Below are 21321 nucleotides of genomic sequence, written 5' to 3'. Positions count from 1 at the left end.
CCTGTGATTTGCAAAGGACTCATTTTAAAAGCGCACTGCTCAGACAAGCGTGGAAACCGACAGCGCAGTTCCGCCGGGCGCCCAGGTCACCAAGCACTGACTCCATAGCAATCCACAAGGGCACACAGTAGACATCGCTATTTTAATGAATAAACATCCTTATGGCTCAAAAATTAAAAAGATGTGATAAGAACCCCCTCCTCACGAGGAGTACCATTGTCACCCCATTTCGTCGGAGGAGAAAGAAGAGGCCAGAATGCTAAAAACCAACTTGTTTGGGCAAAGATGGAACGCAGGAGCGCGGCCTGTTCGATTCGATTTCCGCTCCACGTAATGTCACACTGCCTTGCTCAGAACCAAACAAGAGCCCGTAAGCCGGACTCTTCGAGGACGTGCATGTGCCCCGGCTATTGGGTGGGGTGCAGTTGGTTACCCCCGCCCTCCAGCCTGGACGGGGCGGGCCACAGCTAAGTGCTTCCCACATCCAACACAAAGCCGCTTGCTCTCCGGAGCCGAGGCCCGTGCACAAAAGACGAAGCCCAACCCCAGGCTCGGGGTGCAGGCCAGGGAGGAGGGCGCGTACACCGGGGTGGGCCTGGGCATGCTTGCGGCCGGACACCGGCTCCACAGGCTTCCCTCCGACGCGCGCGGCCGCGCCGGTCAGTCGGCCGGAAGCGACAGCTCCGGCCCGCAGGCCACCGAGTCCGGTCGCGCGGGAGCCGGGACCAAGCCCCGCCCCTCGGCTCCGCCCCTTCCGCCCGCGCCGGGGTGGGGTCTGCGCGCCCTCCCGGATCCGCTAGGACGCGGCCACGTTGTCCTGCGCGCTGCGCTTGGCGCGCCTGGACCCGCGGACCCGCCTGGCTGCGCCCGCCTCCCGGTTCCCCCGCCGCGCCGCGCCGCGCCGCGGGGCTCGGGGCGCCCCAGTGTCCCGGCGCCGCTCCTGCCGGGCGCGGAGGAGGCCCGGCCTCTCCGAGGCTCCGGCGCGCGGGTGCGGCTGGGATCTGGGCCCGGAGGCGCCGCCCCGAGCGGCCGCCCGGAGGGAGCGCAGGCCGGCGGGGCTCGGCGGAGGGGCCCATGCCCGTGCGCCCCCGCGGGCCCGCGCCATGGCCTCCGGGAGCGTGGCCGAGTGCCTGCAGCAGGAGACCACCTGTCCCGTGTGCCTGCAGTACTTCGCCGAGCCCATGATGCTCGACTGCGGCCACAACATCTGTTGCGCGTGCCTCGCCCGCTGCTGGGGCACGGCTGAGACCAACGTGTCGTGCCCGCAGTGCCGGGAGACCTTCCCGCAGCGGCACATGCGGCCCAACCGCCACCTGGCCAACGTGACCCAGCTGGTGAAGCAGCTGCGCACTGAGCGGCCGTCGGGGCCCGGCGGCGAGATGGGCGTGTGCGAGAAGCACCGCGAGCCCCTGAAGCTGTACTGCGAGGAGGACCAGATGCCCATCTGCGTGGTGTGCGACCGCTCCCGCGAGCACCGCGGCCACAGCGTGCTGCCCCTCGAGGAGGCGGTGGAGGGCTTCAAGGTGAGGGGCCGGCGGGAGGGGCTGGGAGCCCGAGTCGGACAAAGGGAGGAGAGAGCCAGGGGGGGCTTCCCTTTTTTTTCCGCCTAGAAAATGGCTGAGCCGGACGTGTGGTCCACAGCCGTCATTTCCTCTCTCTCTGCTCTAGAGTCTCCATACTTCGATTTGGGAGAAAAACCTGTAGCTGGTCAGCCAGCCAGCTCCCCGCTGTGCCCCTGCTTAAAGACCGCCCGTGGAGAACAACCCCCACCCCACACACATTCTCACCTTCGGAGAAATAGTGCTCTTGTGCGCTCTGGTCTCAGACACAACACACGGGACCTCACCTGGCTGTCCGCACCTCACACCTATAAGCAACTCACCGGCAATTCCTTGCGCTCCCGTCCCGTTTGTGGGAAAAAGAATGGAGCTGCGGTGCTGGACAAGTCTTCGAGCCTCTCCAAGACTTAGAGGGGAACACCGGGATGATTATTACCACGGTGACGGGAACGGTGTGTGGAGCGCATTGTGAGCTGTTGAATCAACATGGAAGCAAAGTTAAGAACCGTCACAGAGAATGCATGATGCTGGGACACAGCTTCCAGAAGTTATTGGCAAAATTTCACTTCCCCTGAATTTCTACAGCCCTCTCACATACTTGAGTGACGTGGGACTGCACAGTCATATTCATATATGTCTTTCATTGTGTGCACATTAATTAATTCGACATTCACCTAACATTTAGGATGCTTTCAAAATACAATTTCCTTCGGGAATGCCCTCAAAGAGTTGGGGAAGGTGGTGATGGTGTTACACGTGAGGAAAATACATCCTTTCAGTGTTCCTCTGGGGAAGAGCTACCATTTGGCTCTAGTTGCTTTTCTGGCTAAACTATGCAGCATCCTTCCAGGGCTGGATAGGTAATACACTGTTTAACAGAAGCACAAACTGACGAGGAAGAGCGTTGGTAGCCCCTCTTACATGCACTTGGCGGCTACTTTGTGGCTTCTAGGTGTGATGTGCAGAATGTCCACGATGCTGCAGATGAGTTCCAAATCCTGAACCGCCACCTGTCTTGTTTCCCCAGGAGCAAATCCAGAACCAACTGGACCATCTAAAAAGAGTGAAGGACTTAAAGAAGAGACGGCGGGCCCAGGGGGAGCAGGCCCGAGCGGAACTTTTGGTAAGGATCATCAACGATTCATTAATAGCCCTTTTTCTGCCAAGCACTCACTCCCTCTCCTGTGGGCTGTGGGGACCTCCATCACCGTCACCTTTATCCAGCCACCTCTCCTGTGGCCACTGGGTGCAGTTCTCACATTTTCAGGAAATGACAGAGGAACCGAAGTGGGATTCCCCGGAGATTCTGATCTTCAAAGGTTTAACCTGCTGGCTCTGTAGATTCACGTTGATCCTTGGCAAGGCTGAAATAGATGCATTAGTTGGCCACATTGACATCATCCTGTAGGCAGGAGCTAATGGTGACTGAGGGATCCCCGCTGTTGCTGCTTGCTGGGCTGTTGGCCTCCATGACAACTCCCCAACTCCAAACATTTCATTCTGCTTCCTTCCCTCGCCCTTTATAATGCACAGTTATATGAGGGGGCTTCACAAAGTTCATGGGACAATTCCATTATCCTTTCCTTCCATTCATCCATAATTTTTCTTAAGTGTCCTCGTTTATCCATTTAGAAGCCCTAGTGGCTCAGTGGTCATGCATTGGACTGCAATATGCAGGGTCAGCAGTTTGAAACCACCAGCCTCTCCTGGGGAGAAAGGCTGGGCTTGCTACCCCTGTAAAGAGTTACAGTCTGATGAACTCACAGGGGGCAGTTCTACCCCATCCAATAGGGTTTCCGTGAGTCAGCATTGACTCGACTAAGTTGTACAATCAATGCCTAAGAGAAGTACTTGGAGGGATGGTGAATTGGGGGAGTTTGGGGTCACTGAACTTTTTGTCAAGGGACAGAGTGAATATTTGGGGCTCTGCAGGCCTCGGACCTTGTCACAAGTGTCTATCTTTGCCGTTAGGACACAGAAGTAGTCATGGGCTTTGTGAGCTGGCGTGGCCATGCCCTGGTACAGCTTCCATGGTACAGCATCCATGGTGCTGAGTTTGCCAACGCTTGTTTAGAAGAAAACTCTAAGAGAAGTCCCAGAGTGGGAGGTGCAGATGGAGAAACGTGGTTCACAAGGCTGTACCGGAGGGGACCCAGTGACAGGATAAATGGTAGACACCCTTGGAGGCCAGAGAGATGATCCAAGGGGCATTGTGAGCTGGAGTGGGGCAAGGGAAGTTCTAAACCACTGGGCAGAGGGATGAGAGTTGAGAACGAAAATCAGAATTTTTCTTTCCCTTTCACCCTGTCTCATAGGGCATGCATCTAATCATTACCTTCCCTGTGTGGTAGCCTTTCTTGGCTCTTCGTTGCTCGGGAAACGAAATCCTTATTCCTCAGCCTTCCAGGAAAGGCATGATCGGGTCACTCCTTAGCTTTTCTGATCTCTTTCCTCAGCATTCACCTCTTCCAGCTGGACAGAACTATTTGCCTTTCCGCCACCCTCCTAGACCTGTACCATTTCTTTTTCCTGGAAAGCCTCCCATTCACTGCCCAAAGAGTGAACTGTTCATCCTCTCAAGAGCTGGAGTGAACCTTGCCTCTGTGAAGACTTTTCCATATTCTCCCACCCTAAACTGCCCCTCCTGTCTAACCACCTCCCGTGTGTGCTTGTATGAGGGGCTCTGGTAGCCTAGTGGGTATACATTTTGCTGCTAACCAACCACAAGGTCTGCAGTTCGTAAACGACCAGCCACTCTGCAAGAGAAAGATGAGGCTTTCTTCCTTTCTTTCCATTTTATTGGTACTTAGTCCATGATGAGGCTTTCTTTTCCCATAAAGAGGCAGCCTCGGAACTCACAGGGTAGTTCTTCCCTGTCCTACGAATCTCCATGTGTGAGAATTGACTCAATGGCAGTGAGCTTGGTTTGATTTTTGGTTGACTTGTATTACATGCACTCTCACGTGACTGCCCTGAGAGCAAGCAGGTCAATTACGTCTTAACTGCCTCCAGGCTATCTCAGCCTGGAGTTCCCAGAGGAGATGGTGAAGTTAGTATGCTGGGCGGCTACTTAAAAAGTTGGCAGTCGTGGATTACCTGAGGGTCCTGCAGAGAAAGTTGTGCCTTCTCACGTCTGAGAAAGCAACTATTGAAAACCCCGTGGAGCGACTTGCCCAGCCACACATGGGGCCTGACATGTGACAGTCGATTTGGAGGCCGCTGGTGGTGGTTTATTGAACTGGCCATTCTTGATCCTCAGGAAAGACTGGAACACAGGAGGGAGTGAGCAAGGTGTAGTTCCCTTGTGTCCTTGAATGCAATGGTGAGGTTTTAAGAAAGCCTCTGGAAGCAAGCCTTTAGTCCAATGGTTCTCAACCTTCCTAACGCTGCGACCCTTTAATACAGTTCCCCATGTGGTGGGGACACCCAACCATAACATTATTTTCATTGCTACTTCATAACTCATTTTGTTACTGTTATGAGTCATCATGTAAATATCTGATCTACAGGATGTGTTTTCATTGTTACAAATGGAACATAAATATAGTGATGAATCACAAAAACAATATGTAATTCTATATTATGAAACATTTGTTTCTAATGACAAATAAATGCAATTTTGTCTTGAAGCATGGTGTAGCATGGGTAACAGTCTTCACTCCCAGTACTCTTATGTGGGCATATCTGCATGTGGGCGGGCCCACCTGGAGATGGACAAAGGAGTGGTGTCTCAGTTCCTAAGACCTTTGGAAATGTGTGTTTTCCGACGATCTTAGGTGACCCCTGTGAAAGTGCCATTCGACTCCCAAAGGGGGTCTCGACCCAGAGGTTGAGAACTGCTGCTTTAGTCCCTTCCCATCCTTCCCTGTCCCCTGCACAGAGCCTGACTCAGATGGAGAGGGAGAAGATCGTGTGGGAGTTTGAGCAGCTGTATCACTCGCTGAAGGAGCACGAGTATCGCCTCCTGGCCCGCCTGGAGGAGCTGGACCTGGCCATCTACAACAGCATCAATGGTGCCATCACCCAGTTCTCCTGCAACATCTCCCACCTCAGTGGTCTGATTGCCCAGCTGGAAGAGAAGCAGCAGCAGCCCACCAGGGAGCTCCTGCAGGTAAGGAGTGGGAAGCTCTGTTCGCATTAGGATGGCTGCCACTCGAGTTAATTTTCCATCTCCCTTTGCCAAACAGGATCCAGAATCACCTGCCACCTTTCAAAGGCAGGCTTGCCTAGCCGTGTGTTAGGTATGACATGGACAGAACATGTACCTTAGCAGCTCGGGTTGACACTACATGGGTCGATTATTTGCACTGTCTCTTGAAAAGAACATTTTGAGGACCTGATACCTAAGCAAGGAGCCTCCAGGCATAGTGGGTTACATAAGAGTTAGGCTGTTAAACAGAAGTCAGCAGTTTGAAACCACTAGCCGATCCATGGTAGAAAGACGAGGCTTTCTACTCCTGTAAAGTTACAGTCTCAGAAACCCACAGGGGGCAGTTCTACCCTGTCTTATAGGGTCGCTATGAGTCTGAATCGACTCGATGGCTGTGAGTTTGGTTTTGGGTTTGGATAGACAGGCCTGCTCTACACAATGGTCTTCTCTCAAACAAAACTGTCCTCTTTGGGCCTCAGTGGCCTCATTTGCTCTGGAATGAGTGGGTTTGGATCACATGACATCTTAAGATCCTTCTCGCTCCAACATCCTGTAGTTTTAGCACACATGTGAAGAAACCCATTGATGAGTAAAGCTAACACTGACCACTTTAACAGTTTTGGGGGCACATATTTTATATATCATACAATTCAATAATTCAATCATCGAATTATATTAAGGAAAATCGTATAATCATTGCCATAACAATTTTAGAACATTCGCGTGCCTCCGCCCAAGACTTGTGCAATCACAGTTCCCTCCCGCCTGCATCATTTACTCCTGAAACCCCTCTTCTCTGTTACCCACTGCTCACCCCTGCCTCTCCTGTCAAGCCCTTTATCAGTTATTATCACCGTGCATCCTCTCCTGTGGATCACAAACTGGGAAACCAAACAGAAACAATAAAAAACAAAATAAAAATAAGGTGGTATGGAAACAATAATAATTATATAGAGACCAACATACAAATAATAAGTACGAAAGAAAAGGACCTCCCTCCACTCAAGTACTCCCTAATGCAAGAACACTTTGTTCTATTAAACTGGCATTCCATGATGCTCACCTTCCCAACATGATCGCTGAAGACAAATGGGTGCATAAGCAAGTGTGGTGAAGAAAACTGATGGTGTCTGGCTATCAAAATATGTAGCATCTGGGGTCCTAAAGGCTTGAAGATAAACAAGTAGCCATCTAGCTCAGAAGCAACAGAGCCCACATGGAAGAAGCATACCAGCCTGTGTAATCACGAGGTATCAATGGGATCGGGTATCAGGCATCAAAGAACAAAAATCATATCATTATAAATGAGGATGGGTGCAGAGTAGGGACCCAAAGCCTAACTGTAGGCAACTGGGCATCCCCTTACAGAAGGGTTATGGGAAGGAGACGAGCCAGTCAGGGTGGAGTGGAGCAATAATGAAACATACAGATTTTCTCTAATTCTTTAATGCTTCCTTCCCCCCCGCTCTCATGATCCCAATTCTACCTTACAAATCTGGCCAGACCAGAAGATGTCCACTGGTACAGATAGGAACTGGAAACACAGGGAATCCAGGGCAGATGACTCCTTCAGGACCAATAATGAGAGTAATGATACCAGGAGGGTAAGGGGAAGGTAGAACAGAAAGGGGAAACCAATCAAAATGATCTACATATACACCCCCCTTTGGGGGAAGGACAACAGGAAAGTGGGATGAAGGGAGACATCGGACAGTGTAAAATGTGGAAAAAATATAAATTAAATCAAGGACTCATGGAGGATGGAGGGTGGAGGAGGAGGTGGGAAAAATGAGCAGATACCAAGGGCTCAAGTAGAAAGAAAATGTTTTGAGAATGATGATGGCAACAAATGTACAAAGATGCTTGACACGATGGATGGATGTATGCATTGTGATAAGAGTTGTACAAGCCCCCAATAAAATTATTTTAAAATAAAGAGAGAAAAGGCCCTCATCAACATTGCAAAAGCCAGGGGAGAAATTTGTCATGGCACAAGTAAGAGATACTTGCACACAGCCAGTTCAGGTCAAGTATCGAGTTTGATTCAGCATATTCAAGATTACAATGGTCGTTGCCTGACAGCAAGGCTGATCGAGCTGCCAGTGACTCGGTCTTACTAGTGGCTCAGTCGATCTGCCAGTGGCTCAGATACTCTGCACATGGTTTTTGGACTCCTATTGCCCTCCGTCGCCCTCCACAAATTGACTGTTTATCTTTTTAGCTCGGATACTTTTCCCTTTGCCGTATTTTAATTTTTAATTGTCTTTGGGGGTCACAGAAGCTGGTGTGCTTCTTTCGTGTGGACTTCCTTGACTCCTCACCACACTCTGCTGTAGCCCCTTATCTTCAGAGATCCTTTCATGAAGGTGGATGTTGAGCAGGGCCATGTTATCCAAACGACCTGTGCTTGATTTGGGAGCTAGCGTTAAGTTGGAATCCAGATTCCATCTGCCTGCCCATGGGGTTTCCATGTCTCAGGTTTACTTTGGTGGTTGTAATATGAGAAAAATCAAATCCCTATAATAGCAGCAGCTTCCATAGCATCTATAAGCCAACCAGCAACCAAACACACACACCAAAAGGAGAAACAACAACAAAAAAAGCAAGCTGTAAGCAAGAGAGCAAAACCCACATAAATAAAGAAGTACAGCATTGTCAATCGCCACTCTGGGGGTATAAGTTGGTCACATGATTGCCGTCATCCGTTTTCCCAGTACCCAGCCCTCCAGGCACTGTTGGTGTGAGGAATCTATATGAGAACAGTTCACCTTGAGTCACAGCCCATGGGTTTTTGTCTTACACAGTTTGATCTCAGTCGATTGTGCTCTGTTGACCCCAAGCATGGGAGTTGTTGATGCCTCTCTGTTCTTTATTGGACACTGCCAACTGTGTGTGGTGTGTTGTCAGACACAAAACTAGGACTTTACCCAAGCTGGCCACCAGGGCTCCTCGAACCCTGCTAGAGCAGGTGCTATCACCTGGCCCAGTAGGACCACAGGATATGATTCGTGCTTACCCATCATGTCTGTATTAAACACCTCTCAATTGAGTATGTGATCCGGATCAGACAATATTCCAGTGAGTGAGTTAGGTGGTGAATAAATTCTCCTGGAAAGTATGTTGTAATGCGGGGCTTAGACAATAAAGAAGTGAGCAAATGTCTGCTGCAGGTGGTGGTCACTTGAATGTGGATAATAGCCCCGAGCAGCAGCTGTGGCCTGCCTCCACGAGCCAGCTACCCTTTTAACGTGTCGTTGTTACTAGGTGTCAGCAAGTGGACTCCGACCCCTAGCCACCCTACGCACCACAAAACGCAAGTGCACGATCCTGTGCCATCCTCACAATTGTTCCTGTGCCTGACCTCATTGATGTAGCTACTCTGTCACTCCGTTACATTGAGGGCCTACCTCGTTGGGGCCGCCCTTCCACTTGGCCAGACATGATGTCGTCCTCCAGGGACTGGCCTCTCCTGTGACAATATGTCCAAAGTGTGTAAGGTGAAGCCTTGCCCCCGCTGCCTCTAAGGAGCACTCTGGCCGTATTTCTTCCCAAACAGATCCATTTGTCCTTTTAGCAGTCCGTGGCACTTTCAGTGTTATTCTCCAGCATCAGCGTTCACATGCAACAATACTTCTACTGTCTTCCAGATTTAATTGCCCAACGTTCACAAGCCTGTGATGCAGTGGAGAGTGTCATGGCTTGGGTCAGGCACACCTCAGTCCTCAAAGTAACATCTTTGCTCTTCCATCCTCTAAAGCGATCTTGTGCGGTAGATGTATGTAATGCAATATGACTTGATCTCTTCTTGACTGCTGCTTCCATGAGCATTGATAGTGGATCCAAGTAAGAGAAAATCCTGGACAGGTTGAGCTTTTTCCTATTTATCTTGATACGACTTATTGGTCTAGTTGTGATGATTTTGGTCTTGGTTACATTGCGTTGAAACCATACCGAAGGCTGCAATTCTTGAGCTTCATCAAGTGCTTCAGGTCCTCCTCATTTTCAGCAAACAAGGTTGTGTCATCTGCATACTGCAGCTTGTGAATACATCTTCCTCCTAACCTGATGCCACATTCTTCATATAAACCAACTTCTCTGATGATGTGCTCAGCATACAGATTGAATAAGGATGGTGAGAGGCTACTACCCTGACCCACACCTTTCCTTGTTCCGTTTGTACAACTGCCTCTTGATCTTGTACAAGTTCCGAATGAGCACAATGGAGTGTTCTGGAATTCCCATTCTCAAGGTTCTCCACAATTTATAATGGTCCACACAGTCAAATGCCTTTGCATAGTCAATGAAACACAAGTATACATCTTTCTGGTATTCTCTGCTCGAGCCAAGATCCATCTACATCACCAAGGATATCCCTTTTTCTACGTTCTCTTCTGAATCTAGCCTGAGCTTCTGGCAGTTGCCTGTCAATGTACTGCTGCAACTATTGGATGATCCTCAGCAAAATTTTACTTGTGTGCAGTATCTCTTGAATCACCTTTCTTTGGAATGGGCACAAATATGGATCTCTGCCAGTCAATTGGCCAAGTAGCTGTCTTCCAAATCTCCTGGCACAGATGAGTGAGTGCTTCCAGTGATGCTTCAGCTTTTGGAAACATTTCAGTGGTACTCCACCAATCCCTGGAGGCTTGTTTTTCACTAGTGCATTCAGTACAGTTTGAATTTCTTCCTTCAGCCCCATTGGTTCTTGTTCGTATACTACCTTCTGAAGTGATGGAATGTCAACTAGTTCTTTTTGGTACAGTGACTGTCTTATATTCATCTTATATTTCCATATCCTGCATTCTGTATATTGCCTACAGAATCTTTCAAAATTCCAATTCCAGCTATGATTTTTTTTCTTGAGTTCTTTCAGCTCCAGATATAGTGAGCATGTTCTTTTGTTTTTCTAATTCTAGGTCCCGGCACATTTCATTATCATATTTGGCTTTTTCTTCTCTAGCTGCCCTTGGAAATTTTGTATTCAGCTCCTCGACTTCATCCTTCCATTTGCCTTAGCTACGCTACGATCAAGAGCAAGTCTTCGGACATACACACTGATCTTTGCTCCTGTCTTTTTAGCTCTGCAAATACCAGTGACACAGCTTCCAGCATCACAGCAACACACAAGCCACCATAGTAGGACAAACTGACAGACATGTTGTGGGGGGGGGTGGGGGACACATTATTTATTGTGCATGGTCTGAAAGTAGATGAAATCAAGATTTTAACATCTTTTTTTTTCTTACTGAAACAGGCATGCTCATGTATTTCTTGCTACAACAGCAGAGTAGAGCAATGCCAACAGAGACTTCAGAGCTGGAAATATCTAGTGTCTGGCCTGTTAAGGAAAACTACTGCCCCCTGTGCGGTAGTAGCCGTGAGCCTTAAGGAACACTGATAAATGACTAGGGAGAGAGGGAAGAACTTGCCAAGGGAACAGTTGTTCAGAGAGGCAGAAGTGGACTAAGAGATGGCGCTGTCCGGAAAGAGAGTGTACAACAGTGATGTCACTGAGTTCAAGTAATATGAGAGCTGATACCAGTTGGGTTTCTGAGCTTGGTCTTTCTTGCTGACCTTCCTTAGGGCTGCCGCAGTAGAACTAAGCAAGCACGAACCATATTAGAGAGAGCTAGCTGTGGGGTGGAGGCTGGACAAGTAGGTGGCCATTCAAAAAGTAGGACTAGAATAAAGCTTATTATCAGTGTTTAGGTGAAAACGGCCCGGAAGAGATAGGTCGGTTACGAGGCCCTTGGGAGAGGGGAAGGAGCGTCTAGGCCCTTGGGGGAGGGGAAGGAGCGCCTGGAGAAACTGCCAGCATGGTGGGGACAGCCTGTGGTGATCATGGTGAGGAAGAGAGACAGAGACGCCTCAAGAAACGGGAATTCCTCAGCACCATGCCCCTCCTGAGAAGGGAGGGTGGGGCAAGAAGGAAAGCGCACAGACATGTGTTTGGGATGTGGAAAGGGACAGGTGGAGGGGAAAGTAGCTGTGGGTTTGGTGGTGGAAACTTTGTAGCTGTGATTCTCCAGTGAATGTGGAAAGCAAGATCACCTGTCACTAAGCACACAGGCATTTTCAGCAGTTGGGCGACGCTGAGATACTGTTTCAACCTTTGGGAAAGCCCTTTGTTTCCTGTGAGTCTGTGGGGTTGCTGGTCTGTGATCAGGGGCAGCAGCCAGCCTGCTCCTGTGACTTTCTCAGACTGCTGTGCTGCAGACACACAGCGCGCACACACAACCGATGGCTGGACTCATCCACGTCAGGGGCTTTGTGAGATGAGTCTGGAGTTTTTTGTTTGTTTCACCTGGATTTTTAAGACAGAAAGTGTTTGTGAGACTCTTTCTGAAATGGTGGGCTGTACAGTTGAAGCTGAATGATCGGGGAAGTGGCGACAGAGAGAGTCCAGATGATGTTCAAAGTGGTTATGGGGAAGTTGCTGGGAACGTGAGCTGACTCTCATGCAATAAGTGAAATTCCGGGCATTTCTTCTGAGGTTGGGGACTTGTCTACGTCTGTCTGCCTCTATTTAGCATCGATCTCGAGGCTGTGAGCAATGTAGGTGGGCAGAAGAAAGCAATCAGAGGTGCGAGAATTGGAAAATAAGTTACAACTTTTCAGGTGCTATGATTGTATACCTGTAATTAAGCAAATGTGTGCTGACATGAAATAATTGCGTAAATCGCATATAAAATTAACAGATCAACCTGTATCAGAAGATAAAAATCTCATTTTCAGTTATAAAAAAGATAAAATACTGTGGAATAAAAGTATTAAACATACAGTTTCGGACACAATGGCAAAGCCTTCCTGAAAGACACTAAATAGGTTTGAGCACATGAAGGCACTGCCTGGTCTTGGTTGAGACATCCCAGCATCAAGTTGGAAGCTCTGTGTAAGTGAATTTATAAAAAGTCTTCAAACCCCCACCCATTCCACTTCACCCTGCCTCCACGCCAACAAAGCTTTTTTTTTTTTCTTCCTTTTTCTTCTTTTTTGTTCCAATTTTTTCTCCTGGAGAAAATGATAGTAAAAAGCTCGGTACAAAAGTAAGCTCATAAAAACAGCTAAGAAAGGAGAGTTATGATGGGGAACTAATCATAATACACGTAAAAGGTACCGCAAAACTTCCAAACACATGGAAACGTGATAACCAGTCAAAAGACCTATGTGAAATTGGAAGAAATATGTGCATCAAATGTGACAGAGCTCATCATCGGCTTACCACCTGGCTTGCTGAGTTGGAATCCACTTGGTGCACCTAACAGCAACACCACTACCACTACCGGCTGCCGTGGAGTTGGAGTCAGAGGGGGTCAGCCACCACCTCCACCCCACCACCCCTTTTTGTCTCTGTCGGTGTGTTTGGATATTTGGAGAGCCCTAGTTCCATAGTGTTTAGGCGCTGCACTGCGAACAGAAAGACTGGCAGCTTAGACCCACCAGCTGTTCTGTAGGAGGACATGGCCATAAAGATGATAGGGTTGCTATGGGCCAGTCTTTCGCTGCCCTGTGCGGCTTTTATGAGTTGAGCTCTATTCAGTAGTACACAGCAACACATGTATTTGTTTAGACGTCAGTCAACAGCCTTTTTAAGAATAACTTTGAAGATGTAACTACATATGAAAATCTATATGAGAAATACATATGCACAAGGTTACTTGTTGCAGTGTTATAATTGTAAAATGCTGGTAACAGCCCCGAAAATCTATGAAGGTAATAGTGCATGCACACAATGGAAAGAGTGAGGAAGATATTAGGAGGTACTTCCAGCATATGAGGGGAGACCCCCCAAAAAATGGCGGGGAAAGCTCTGCTTGTTGAAGTTTTCATCATACACATTTTCGCTCCGAGTTAGTGCACCCAGTGGTGTCACCTGGAAAAGTCCTCTCTGGTCACAGTGAATTTTTCATAAACGTAGTTTTGCTCGGGCCTCGGTTTTTGTTTTTGTTTTTTTTGTGATGGCTGATTTAAGAGAACACACCGCAGCTATGAAATTTTGTTTCCTCTTGGCCGGAAAATGCCGCAGAAACTGTTGTGATGTTGAACACAGCTTACAAGGACAGCGTGATGGGAAAAACTCAAGTGTACAAGTGGTTTTCTTGTTCAAAAAAAGGTAAATTGTTGATTGATGACAAAATTTGTTCTGGACATCCATCCATCAACTTCCTGAACAGACGAAAATGTCAACACACAATGGATTAGGAGTTCATTCCACTGGGTCAGACTGTTAATAAAACTTTCTATTTAGAAGTTCTGAAAAGATTGCATAACAGTGTGTGACTTAAATGGCCTGATTTGTGGCAGACTGGTGACTGGTTTTACCTCCATAGGGACATACTCCCCATAGAAGAGGAATTGGGGGTATACTTTTGTGACAAGATGGGCGGATCCTAGATTTAGGATGGCAGATAACTTTGACCTATTCTCTAGATCTCCTTAGGAACCATTATCATTAGGGTGTAAACCCCACCTACTGGAACCAAACTGATGACTTCAAGGCCTGTCCATTGTCCTTAACAGCAGGGAGCAGTCCACTGCAGTTTGGCAACTGAGCTCAGGGAGGATGCCTGTGAGCATCTGACCTCCCCCACCCCTTCCCTGTAGTCAACAAAGTCTGTTAACTGCACTATGCAAGTAGGGAACGCCCTTGCAGAAGAATGTCAGATAATAAAAGAAGGGATTTTTTAAAAATCTTTTTATTTGGGGCTCATACAGCTCAACACAATCCATACGTCCCTTGTGTCAAGCACATTTGTCCATTTGTTGCCCTCATCATTCTCAAAACATTTTCTGCGTGTGCCCTTGGTATTAGCTCCTCATTTTTCCCCTCCCTCCCCCACCCTCTCTCCCTTACTAACACTTTATGATTTATAAATTGTTATTAATTAAAAGAAATGATTTAATACCGTTAATTCAGATATGAATTACCTATGGATGCTAACCTTAAACGGGGGACTTGAGACTTGATACATAATTTCAAAGAATCACTTATATCATACTTCATAACTTCAAAAGGAAAAATAGTAATTATGCAGTGATCAAAATTAATATCGGTATATGGGACAAGCGACTCTTGTACCTTTAGAAAGGTAACAGTATGACTAGTCTAAATTTAATTAGAGAAATCATGAAATCCAACAAGCCTACATTCCCGAGTATTTGATAATTGACAATATCAAGGTCTTGAAAAATGAAGGTGGAGGAATTCTTCCAAGTTAAAGACACATGTCATGATAACTAAGTACAACGAATTATACTCGTTATACTTTTGTTATTAAAAAACATTATCAAGAGCATTGACTGAGTTGCAGCATGAACTGTGACTATGATAAGCACATCTGGGTTAAATTGCCAGGATTTGGTAACTGCACTGTGCTTGTAAGGAGCCCTGTGGCACAACAGTTAGGTGCTCAGCTGCAAGCCAAGGGGTGATAGTTCAAACCCATCCAGGAGCCTCAGAGGAGCCTAGAATTATATGGGGTAGTCCTCTTCTGTCACATAGGGCCACTGAGTTGGAATCCGTTTGAAAGCATGTAACAAATATGGTTGTGTTTTCTTCTTTCTAAATTAACAACCCCCCCCAACCCCTCTTGTTCCCAGGAAATACACACTGAAGTCTAAAGGGACATGGTGCAAACCGTCTACTTCCTAATGTTTCTGAAATATCTAGGGAGAGAGGGCGGGTATGGGCAGTGGAGAGATTGAAAAAGGAAATGTTGTAATCCGTTAAAAATGGGTCAAGATGGACAAAGAATATATAGGAATTGGGGGGGGGGGGTTGTCAACAGCATTTCTGCCCATTTGAAAGTATTTTGGCAAAAAGAGAAGTAGGAGAAGCTGGACAGTAAGTCGTCGTGGTTCAAGGGGAAGATGCTTGAATTAGTACATTGAAATGATGATGCCTTGCCAGATGGAGGTGCTGAAGGAGGGCATTGACGATGCTGGGACAGCGCTACCGTAGTTTCTAGTGTGCGCTGCCTGAGTTTAAACTGCTTGCAGCCATGAGTTATATCCAGTGTCCTGTTTGCCCGGAACGTCCTGGAGCAACAGCCTGTGGTTTGGTTTTTTAGCTGAAATGTTGACAGACTTCTCAGAGTCATCTTTTTTTGTTCTCTTGTAGGACATCGGGGACACACTGAGCAGGTACATCATGTTAAATCCAGCAAGGGAAGACTGTCTGTCTCCCACCTGGGATGGACATGTTCCCAGAGTGACTCATCCCGTGCAAGAACTGGACGCGTCAGCTGCAGCTCTTCTCAGAGACGAATTACGGAGAGGGGGTTGGATAGGAGGAAGCACACTCAGGATGGTGCTCATGGTTCAGGGGGGTGTGCGGTCTCGGGCAGCGTGCAAGGCGAGCCTCTGGTTGTTGCTCATTAAGCATATCAGAATGATCCCCTTTTCGTTTTGCTTTTCTTCCAAGGGGGACAGTAGAGCCGAAGTTGTTACCAGCTAAGACTTCACACGTTATCTGTTCGTGGTGAGCAGGTTGAGTTCTGGCTCAGAGAGGGATTACTTCTCCGCTCTACCGTCAAAGGGAGAGGGAGGAGGTGTTTCCTGTGAGTTGGGACATGACTGAGCAGGGAGAGTTCAGAGTGAGCAAGTGTCTGCAGGGTGGATGACAACGGCACATGGAACAGGCATTCAGGGGAAGGCCTTGAGGAGTGGAGATTGGCTTTGAAAGGCCTGCACTTTGAGGTTGCTTAGAATCCTGAACAGTGAAGAAGACATGTTTAATCCTGGCACATTTGAGGGCACCTGGGGTGGAGCTGAGTTGGGATTTGTCTACCCAGTCAGATGACCTAAACAAATATTGCTTTTTCCTCCCACTTTTTGAGGCCAATCTAGTTTTGACCCAACATCTCGGAACTAGACATCTCGACTCTAGCAACTTGTAAGACTAAGGATTGGGTTTGGCTATTTAAGAGGAAACCCTAAACTTCAGTGGCTTAAAGCTTAAATACAATAAATTCTTTTATCACCATATAAAACTTATCTAAGTGGATAACCTTAGGCTCCAGTTGTTCCTTCTACCACTTCTGAAGTGTGGTCCTCATTCAATGGAAGTCAATGCCAGTCAATGGAAGGCAGCAGAGTCCCATCACCTTTTTACCAGACTTCTCAGATTGCCACCAGTGCAATGACAAGGTCCCCTCCCATTGTAAGGGAGAGTGAGTGGGCTTTCTTCAGCGTGATAGAATTTCAAGATAGAGGGGATATTGGGTTGGCAGCTAATGGTCTTTGCCCTAGAATGTTGTGGGGGGTGGGTGCATGTACAGGGTCATTCAGCGTTCTCCTGTGAATGCCTAACATGCTGAAAGTGCCATCACCACCCCCTATAGGTTTGTAAATCAGTTTTGAGAAGTTGCTGTCTATAATAAAGTTGTGAGTTAGGTGTTTGGGATGCAAAAATGAATCTGGTATTAATTACTCTTGTTTTGATCTACAGGATCTGCCTAGGAGGACAATGGGGGTGGGGGGTGGGGGAGCAGGTTGATTTTCAAGACGGTGCTCTTATTTTTTATTATTAATTGGGAGTTAATACAGATATCCTATCATTCTATACTTTGAGCACATCAAGCAGTGCTGTATACAATTGCTGCCACAATCCGTTTCCAGACTGTTCTCATGTTTATCTCAGACCCTCAACCCCAGACCCTATTCTGGCTCCATGGAGTTGGGAAGAGAATTTATTCCTTTTTAAAAATTTTAAATTTAGGGCGGAGAGGATCAGGATCCCCGAACCCTGGATCACACCTCCAGATCTTCAAGAGAAAATCCACATTTTCGCCCAGAAATGTCTGTTCTTGACAGAGAGTCTGAAGCAATTCACAGGTAATGTGAGGGGAGTTGGGTTTATGTCTGAACATCCCCTTGTTGCATGAAAAGGTACATTTGTCAGCCAGGGAGTGAGGTGCAAACTAAGGATCTTTTCTCCTTTCCTCCCTGTAGAAAAAATGCAGTCGGATATGGAGAAAATCCAAGGTAAGTGTATCTAGCGGGCTTTTGATGTGGATGTGGCCTGGAGCAAATGGAGAGCGACCGAAGACCCGTTGATCAGTTTCCCCAGATTTTCCACATCTTTTTGTCATGTTAGTTTTGGGAACCCCTGTCCCCGCCACCCCGTTAGCAACCTCTTGTGTAAACTAAAGACTGATGGCTGTCTTCAGTCATTCAGTGATGGAGGTGCTGATTGAAGAGCAGGGCTGAGACTGCCCAGAGGGAGTGGTTCGGGCGGTCAGATTTCAGGTTCTGGGCTCAGCTCTGCCCCAGCGTACAGATTCTCTAGCATCATTTCCCAATCTGTAAAACAAGGTGAGTGGGAACTGCATTGGTCTCAGTACAGGTGGATCTTATTTGCTTTCCTGTCTTCTCCCATGGCTGTTACGGTGAGCCCTCAAGTACTGGGAGCACCCAGTGCCTTGCTGTGCTCACCTGTGAGTGAGTTGTTCTTCACCCTTTGCTGACCACCATGCTTACACAGGGGAGATTCAGGAGATGGTCGGTGACTCACCATGTAGTTGACTCCATTGATCTTGGTGATTTGGCCACTTAACAGGCTCTATGAGAACCTGTCTGTGAAAAGAATGTTCCTTCCACTCTAAAGGGCTTTGTAAATGCAATGGTCTGCCTTGTCCCAAAGAATGCCGGCGGTGTGTCTGGAGCTGCCCAGTCCCTGACACGGGGGTGCCTTATGAAAGCTAAAAGGTGTACCTCATGGGTTTGGAACCCTCTGTAGAGTCAGCTGGCCCATAATCTAACACGCATGGTCGTTCACTTTCCTTGGCGCTCCCGGGTGGATGGGGGAGTCCTGCATGATAGGGGAGCGGAACAAAGAATCAGGGAATGACTGCAAGGAAGGCTCTGGGCTTGCCGGTAGAGACTGCCGCTATATGAGAACTCCAACCAAAGCGTCCTTGGCTTATGTGTTTTTTGGAAATTCTCCCGTGGCTGCTGTAAATTCCTTTTCTCTCTTGTTTCAGAACTGAGAGAAGCCCAGTTATACTCAGGTAGGTATGCTGTCAGACAAAGCCATTATCAGAGAAAAGGCAAATCCCGTGAGCTTAATGATTGTTGTGGATAACTTTGGATATTGCCTAAACTTGGGTCCTTTAGGCTACCTAGGAATTCTAGTGGTCAAGCACGTGGCTGCTAACCATAAGGTTAGCAGTTCAAATCCCTTAGCAGCTCCAGAGGAGACAGATGTGTCTGCCTGCTTCTGTGACGTTTGATGCCCTCAGGAACCCTGTGGAGGGGCAGTTCTATTTTTGAGTTAGATTCAACTTGATGGCAACAGGTGTGGGATTTGGGAGGATGGGGTTGTAGGTTAAGTATGTGAAAATTATAACTAATGACAACAAAACCACTGCTTATTTCTAGGCGCTCATAATATCTTTGCTCATGAAATGCCTCAGAGCTAAAGCCTGTGGTGCTTTTAGAACCAGGGAGAAATCAAGCTCAGTTGCTGTGGAGGGGTACAGGATAGAAACTAGGTCCCCCAAAATTGAGATTCCTGGTGTACTGGTCAGAGGTGATTTGTGGTTTGGGGAAAGTACTCTCCCTTCCATAAGGTGTGGTTCAGGCCAACACTCCTTGTGAGTGCTATAGAGAGTGTAGGGATCCTGTGTCTCCTGGCTTCTACTCTTGGGGTACGAATGTGTATTCTTCCTCCTCCACCCTCAGGTTCACCCTGGGGTTCCGAGGGACTAGGCAGCTTCTCCGCTCCCAGAGATCCTCAGTCCGAGGTGTGTGAACATGTCAGAAACCCCCAGATTCCATTTAGAATGGATATCGTCATTTATGATGTGAATGAAATTTCTGTACTTTGGAAATAATGTAATGCTCACTCATAAAGGTAGCCAGCTAATCCAAACAGTAGCGGTTGAAACGTTAGCGTGGAAGTCAAAATGTATCTCCTTTTGTGATGGTTGTCGGCTGCAGGGGGGAGAGGGCTCTCCAGGTCCAGTCCTCGGCACTGACCTCCCTTCCCCTCTGTCTCCTGCAGTGGATGTGACTCTGGACCCAGACACGGCCTACCCCAGCCTGATCCTCTCCGACAATCTGCGGCAAGTGCGCTACAGTTACCTGCAACAGGACCTCCCTGACAATCCCGAGCGATTCAATCTCTTCCCCTGTGTCTTGGGCTCTCCGTGTTTCATCGCTGGGAGACATTATTGGGAGGTAGAGGTGGGAGATAAGGCCAAGTGGACCATCGGTGTCTGTGAAGACTCCGTGTGCAGAAAAGGTGGAGTCACCTCAGCTCCCCAGAATGGATTCTGGGCTGTGTCGTTGTGGTATGGGAAGGAATACTGGGCTCTCACCTCCCCGATGACTGCCCTCCCCCTACGGACCCCTCTCCAGCGGGTGGGGATTTTTTTGGACTACGATGCTGGTGAGGTCTCCTTCTACAACGTGACTGAGAGATGTCACACTTTTACTTTCTCTCATGCTACCTTCTGCGGGCCCGTCCGGCCCTATTTCAGTCTGAGCTACTCGGGAGGGAAGAGCGCGGCCCCACTGATCATCTGCCCCATGAGTGGGATCGATGGGTTTTCTGGCCACGTTGGAAACCCCAGTCATTCCATGGAGACCTCCCCTTGAAAGGAGATGAACTTGGGCCAGAATGACCCGCGGCCAAACTCCAGCCCAGGCACATGGCACCTCATTGTCTTGCCATTCTCTGTCCGTCACAGCTGGACAGCCTTGCCACTTTCCGACCCTCGCAGTGGAAGACGGGCTGTCCGTGTGCTCCACTGCCCTTTCCCACTCCAAGCAAATTGTAATGAGAAGTTTCAAGGTTGCCCAGAAATAAAAACCCGACGTCCACCTCCAGTGTTTCACCCTTTTTGGTCTTACACAGTGCTGGAGGGACTTAAAGGAAACCAGACTCGTTGCCGTCAAGCCCCCCTGTGATATGACAGAGGAGAAGTGGCCCCATGAGTTTCCGAGACTCAGGCCTGCCGGGAATGGACGGCCTCGGAGCTGGGGGCACATACCTGTTCCTCCTCGGCTCCTTTGGTTCTGCCGCACACACTGCATACTTGCAACATTCTGGGAACCCGTGCCCCTTTCCAAGAGCCTAGTGTGGAACTGTGGGGCTGTTGTCATGATGTCTTATATCCCAGTTTCTCCCTCTGGGAATAGTACTTCGCTCCCTGATTCCCCATGTGCCCATTGATTAACTCCATCAGAGAGGTGTACGTGTGCTCTGCTTAGCTACAGCCCCTGCAGTCATGTTGGGGAAAGGCCCCTGGTCTGCCATAGTGATAGTCTGGTGGACACCCCCGTGCGTCTTTCCCGAGAGCTGAGCCTGCTCGCTTGAATCTAGGGAAGATGTGTTTTAGTACTGAGGGTCTTATCACCCAGGGCAGTTCTGCCCAATACCATCCACTGTCCCCAGATCGCCCCCTAGTCACTTGGGTGGAGAGGTGGCCAGACCTGCACTCTCCCTGGAAGGATTTTGGGCAATATCCCAGGTATTCCCCACTCCCTGCCTCCTTTTCTGTCTCCTTGAGGAGACAGGGATGTATGGTCTTTCGACGTGTGTACCATCAAAGGGCAGTTCCACCAAGGGCTTCACTCTTAGATCGCATCATTTTCTGGCATCAGAAA

General features: G+C 48.4%; 1 protein-coding gene across 2 annotated transcripts; it reads left to right on the top strand.

The window, feature by feature from the left end:
• The first annotated feature begins 824 nt into the window (after positions 1 to 824).
• On the top strand, positions 825 to 20541 carry TRIM27 (tripartite motif containing 27). 2 transcript variants are annotated; one of them, XM_075532568.1, is made up of 8 exons: positions 825 to 1523; positions 2587 to 2682; positions 5440 to 5670; positions 15830 to 15852; positions 17429 to 17544; positions 17662 to 17694; positions 18693 to 18719; positions 19715 to 20541. In XM_075532568.1, exons 1-8 carry the CDS (start codon positions 1104 to 1106, stop codon positions 20308 to 20310), a joined length of 1542 nt encoding a protein of 513 aa, XP_075388683.1. In that variant the 5' UTR covers positions 825 to 1103; the 3' UTR covers positions 20311 to 20541. The 2 variants fall into 2 exon arrangements, with proteins under 2 accessions (XP_075388683.1, XP_075388673.1); XM_075532558.1 differs by lacking the exon at positions 18693 to 18719 and having other exon boundaries at positions 973 to 1523.
• Positions 20542 to 21321: the final 780 nt, after the last annotated feature.

Source organism: Tenrec ecaudatus, chromosome 1 (assembly GCF_050624435.1).
Source record: "Tenrec ecaudatus isolate mTenEca1 chromosome 1, mTenEca1.hap1, whole genome shotgun sequence".
Taxonomy (NCBI): domain Eukaryota; kingdom Metazoa; phylum Chordata; class Mammalia; order Afrosoricida; family Tenrecidae; genus Tenrec; species Tenrec ecaudatus.
The sequence above is the reverse complement of the archived record's forward strand: the minus strand, read 5'-3'. Positions and strand labels throughout refer to the sequence as shown.